This window comes from Eimeria maxima, genomic scaffold (assembly GCF_000499605.1).
Source record: "Eimeria maxima Weybridge genomic scaffold, Emw_scaff467, whole genome shotgun sequence".
In the NCBI taxonomy this organism is placed as follows: domain Eukaryota; phylum Apicomplexa; class Conoidasida; order Eucoccidiorida; family Eimeriidae; genus Eimeria; species Eimeria maxima.
This window is the reverse complement of record NW_013566527.1, coordinates 15,001-20,000: the sequence shown is the minus strand read 5'-3', so window position 1 is coordinate 20,000 and position 5,000 is coordinate 15,001. Positions and strand designations below refer to the sequence as shown.

The window sequence follows — 5,000 nt, the reverse complement described above, 5'->3', positions numbered from 1 at the left end:
ATTGCTGCGGAGACAAAGCAAACCCCACAGGCTGCAGCAGCAGCAGCAGCTGCAGCAGCTGCTGCTGCTGCAGCAGCAGCAGAAACATCAGGAGCAGAAGCAGCAGCAGAAGAGACAGCAGCAGGAGCGGGAACAGAGAGAAGTGCAGGTGCATCGGCTCCTGCTGCTGGTGCTGCTGCTGGTGCTGCTGGCGCTGCTGCTGCTGCTGCTGCTGTAGGGACTCGACAGAGGGAAGCACTGCCTGCTGCTGCTGCTGATTGTCTTGCTGCAGCACAACGCTATACTGCTCGTGGTGCTGCTGCTGCTGCTGTTGTATTAGAGGGGGAGCGGTTGCTGCTGCATGCAGTGGGGCCGAGCAGGCTGCAGCTGCTGTCATTGAAGGGTCCTGCTGATACACCTGCTGCTGCTGCTGCTGCTGCTGCTGCTGCTGCTGCTGCTTTCTCTGACTTTGATGGTGTTGCTCCCTTCCGCTGCAGCAGCTTATCCGCTCTTATAGCAAAGTGTTTTGCTGCTTTGCTGCGGCCGCTGCTGCTGCTGCTGTACCAGGATGCAGCAGGGCAGCAGCAGCAGCAGCAAACTGGTGCAGCAGCAGCAGCAAGCGTACGCCAATGTGGGCTGCGTCTTGAAGATTTTTTCTGTGCATGTTCAGCAGCACAAAGGATCGCCCAGAGGTAAACCCTAAACCCTAAACCCTAATCCCCATAAACCCTAAACCCTAAACCCTAATATGGTTTCTAATGCAGTTTCGTTAATATCCTTGATGAGCATATGAGGGTTTAGGGTTTAGTGTTCCTTTGTGTGTTGGTATCGGACTTTCTATCTATGGTTTAGGGTTTAGGGTTGATTTTAGGGTTTAGGGTTTAGGGTTTAGGGTTTAGGGTTTAGGGTTTGTGTATATATAGGTGTTTCCGTTTAACAAGTCATGGAGATTTAGGGTTTTTAGATTTAATGTTTGCTGAATGGACTTCTTCGCAAAGTTTGCTGCTGCGGCGGTGGCTGCGGCAGCAGCAGCAGAAGGCGCTGCAGACACCAGATGCAGCAGCAGCAGCAGCAGCAGCAGCAGCAGCAGCAACACCAGCAGCAGCAACAGCAACAGATGCAGCAAGCAGGAAGAAAAGGAGAAAAGATAACGAACAGCAACAGGTTGATGATACTAGCACCACCGCCAGCAGCAGCAGCAGCAGCAGCAGCATTACTAGCAGCAGCATCATTAGCAGCATCAGCAGCAGCAGGAACAGCATCAGCAGCAGCAGCAGCAGCAGCAGGAGCAGAACAGGAGCACATCCTGTTGTTATTGCTTCTCTTGTTGCTGCTCTCCGCAACAGCAGCAACAACTCGACGAATACAGCAGCAACAGCAACAGCAACAGCAGCAACAGGAGCAACAGCAACAGCAGCAGCAGCAACAGGAGCAACAGCACAAGCAACAGCAGCAGCACCCGCAGCAGCAGCAGCAACAACAGCAGCAACTGGACGGGGAGGACGTGGTTTGTCGGCTGCTGGCGGCAGTAACCGCAGCAGCAGGAAGAAGACGAATGCCGACTCGGCAGCAGCAGCAGCAACAGCAGCAGCAGCAGCAGCAGCAGCAGCAGATACAGGAGCTACAGCTCTATATGCTGCTTTTTTATTAGATACTCTTTATTCTTTTTTATTTGAGGCAAAGACAAACACTCCTCTTAAACCCTTTTCCTGTAAACCACCAAACCCTAAACCCTAAACCCTAAACCCTAAACCCTAAAAATATTCAGGTGTATAATATTGATTCATATTTTATTTAGCAGCAATAGAGTCTTTCTTTTTCTTTACTATTGTTGCTGCTTGTTATTTATTCCCGTTTGCTGCTGCTGCTACATCTGCTGCTGCTGCTGCTGCTGCTGCTGCTGCTGCTGCTGCTGCTGTTTGTTTGTGTGCAGCATTTGGAGCTCGAGCAATGTTAAGGGTTTTATGGGGGTTTGCTGCTGATCCTGCTGCTGCTGCTGCTGCCTTTTGGAGAAAAATATTATTAGAGATAGAAAAACAATTAAAAAAGAAAGAAAACCCTAAAGTTATTCAATTATTAAATTCCCCATTCTCTTGGCTTTGATCCAAGGGTTTAGGGTTTAGGGTTTAGGGTTTACGAGGGTTTAGGGTTTACGAGGGTTTTTTGGTAAGAAAGGCCATTATTGGCAAACGTAAACCCTAATTCAACAAGAAAACTTATTTCTTTTTTATAACAAAAGACCACATAGGCCATCTCTAGGGTTTAGGGTTTAGGGTTTAGAGAGATTAGGGTTTAGGGTTTAGCACCCACAGGTTTCAGGGAGCAAGAGAAGACGAAGGCCGTCTTGCATACAAATCAGTGTTTAGGGTTTAGGGTTTAGCTAGGTAAAGAGAGCAAAGGAGAGAGAGAGAGAGATAGGCTTGCGAGCAACTGAAGAAAAATCTGTGCAAATAAGGGTTTAGGGTTTAGGGTTTAGGGTTTAGCTACTTAAGGAGAGTGACAAAGACGGGGACGAGGACAATCGCAATGATGATAATTAAAATAACAGAAATCCAAAACATGCGCTGCACACAAAACCCTAAACCCTAAACCCTAAACCCTCAGCAGGGACCCGGAGTCTAAGAAGCAAGAAACGCACCTAGGCTTTAGGGTTTAGGGTTAGTAGATACTCACCGCCTTCGCTGATTTCTGATTTCTTCGTGCCTGCAGCAACTCCTTCTCGGCCTTGGCTGCGAATCCGCACAAACCCTAAACCCTAGCTACTAGCCTTAAACCCTAAACCCTAGCTAGCCATATTAAACCCTGCAAACCCTAAACCCTAGGTGAATTAACTGCTTATAAAGGACCGTTTGCGAGCATTAGACCCTAAACCCTAGATCCCGAGTCTGCGTGTCTCCACCAAACCCTAAACCCTCCAAAACCGTAAACCCTCCTAAACCCTAAACCCTAAACCCTACCTGTATATTCTTTAGCTTGTTGTACAGAGTATTGAATTTGTTCAACCATTTCTCCTTGTGCTTCTACTAAGAAAGATAACTCAACAAACATCTGGTGTAACTCAGCAACACCTGAATACAAACCCTAAACCCTAAACCCTAAACCCTAGGAAACCCTAAATTCTAGGAAACCCTAAAACACAGGAAACCGTAAACCCTAGTAAACCCTAAACACCAACTCGAGGAAAAACCCCTACCAGCCCCCAAAGAACACAATCGCGCCGCCTTATAAGCTAAGGATACTGTCTAGGGTTTAGGGTTTAGGGTTGAGCGGACTTTGCTCCAGCCTGCGGATGTCACGGTATTTGTCTTGAATGTCTGCAGTAGCGTTCTTCAATGCCTGGTGAGTCTGCAGCAGTAAACCCTAAACCCTAAACCCTAATTCCCCGATCGTTAAGCGTCATATATTCCTTAGCAGCAACAAACATGATGCTAGGGTTGTTTGTTTCTTTGGGTATTTTTTAGCGAGATTAGGGTTTAGGGTTTAGCTACTTGAGCCAAATTAGGGTTTAGGGTTTAGGGTTTAGGGTTTACGTACACCAGAAACCTTCATCTTAATTGCTGTTGCTGCTGTAAGTTCTCCCGAGTCCACCAAACCCTCAATTTCCGAGTCAACAGCATCAGGGTACACTGCAGAGGGCCACAAACCCTAAACCCTAAACCCTAAACCCTAAACCCTAATTCCTGAATTAGGGTTTATCCCCGACGATCAAGAGGACTATCTGTCAGAGGATGAGGGTTTAGGGTTTAGGGTTTATTTGTAGGGTTTTATATGTAGGGTATTTGCAATATAAATATAATAAGGGTTTGCCTGTGGATTCCTTAAGGAAATTAGGGTTTAGGGTTTAGGGTTTAGGGTTTAGGGTTTGTATACTTACCAAGCTTAACTTGACGAATAGCTTTTTTTCTTACTTGTAATCTATACTCTGCCTGTCTGAGCTGTAGTAGCTGCAGCTGCTGCTGCAGTTCTGCTGCTAGGGTTTGCTGCAGATTTTGTCTAATTCTTAATTCAGCAACACAATTTATATTCCCTTTTTGTGCAGCAAATTGTTTATTTTCTTCCTTTAATCCTTCTATTGCTTTCTTTGTTTTCTGCATTAATGTTGTTCCTGCTGATAATACTTTATGTAATTCATGGGATACATCTGCATTATACAAACCCTAAACCCTAAACCCTAAACCCTAAACCCTAAACCCTAAACCCTAAACCCTAGATTTTTGATAGGATTTGGTAGACGGCTTCTTGGTACGGAAAGGGCACTATCTGCCATTGTATCTCCCTAAACCCTCATTATACACACCCTCCAAAAACCCTAAACCCTAAACCCTAAACCCTAAACCCTTTTTTTTTTTTTTTTTTTCTTACCTTTCTCATCATCAGGACTTGTTGCCTCTACTAGTCTTGTCTTAAGGTCCTGCATTAATTCAATCTTTTCTCCTATTTGTGCTAATGCCTCTGCTAATATATTTACTTTATTAAAATAATCCCCTAAAAAACCCCCTCCTTGGGGCCCCCCTGGGGGCCCCCCTGGGGGGCCCCCTCCAGTACCCAAACCCTCTTCCAAATCCACTGGAGACCCTCCTACAAACCCTGATGGGCCCCCAGGGGCCCCAGGGGGCCCCTCACCCTGATGCATCTGCGCTGCTGCTAATGGATGCAGCTGCAGCGCGAGGGCGCGCAGCTCCTGAAATCTATCCCTCATCTTCCCTCCCTCCCTCCTGCTAGGGTTTAGGGTTTAGGGTTTAGGGTTTAGGAGGAGGATGGTGGGGCCTACAAAGAGGCAAAAAACCACCGAAGCATTCTCAATATAAAGAAACAGATGCTGCTGCTGCTGCTGCTGCTGCTGCTCGAGCTGCTGTTGCTGCTGTTGCTGCTGCTCAAGCTGCTGCTGCTGCTGCTGCTGCAAGTGCTGTTGCTGCTGCTGATAATGCTATTGATGCTACAGACCGGGGCTTAAAGAAACAAAACCCTAAACCCTAAACCCCAGGGCCCGTAGCCCTAGGGTTTGGGGTTTAGGGTTTAGG

General features: G+C 47.1%; 2 protein-coding genes across 2 annotated transcripts in view; one reads left to right on the top strand and one right to left on the bottom strand.

Annotated features, from left to right (window-relative positions):
- EMWEY_00034310 (hypothetical protein, conserved) overlaps positions 1 to 916 on the top strand; it is a gene marked incomplete at both ends in the record, with an annotated part of 2,815 nt that extends 1,899 nt beyond the window's left edge. Inside the window, 2 exons of the mRNA XM_013481935.1 lie at positions 547 to 610; positions 903 to 916. Coding sequence (XP_013337389.1) covers positions 547 to 610; positions 903 to 916 — 78 coding nt within the window. The remainder of the gene's footprint in view (positions 1 to 546; positions 611 to 902) is intronic.
- Positions 917 to 2,462: 1,546 nt separating this feature from the next.
- Positions 2,463 to 4,678, bottom strand: EMWEY_00034300 (syntaxin, putative; the record flags this gene model as incomplete). Its single annotated transcript, XM_013481934.1, has 7 exons — positions 2,463 to 2,543; positions 2,653 to 2,708; positions 2,937 to 3,047; positions 3,252 to 3,324; positions 3,514 to 3,605; positions 3,854 to 4,120; positions 4,342 to 4,678. The coding sequence occupies 7 exons, from the start codon at positions 4,676 to 4,678 to the stop codon at positions 2,463 to 2,465; spliced, it is 1,017 nt and encodes a 338-aa protein (XP_013337388.1).
- Positions 4,679 to 5,000: the final 322 nt, after the last annotated feature.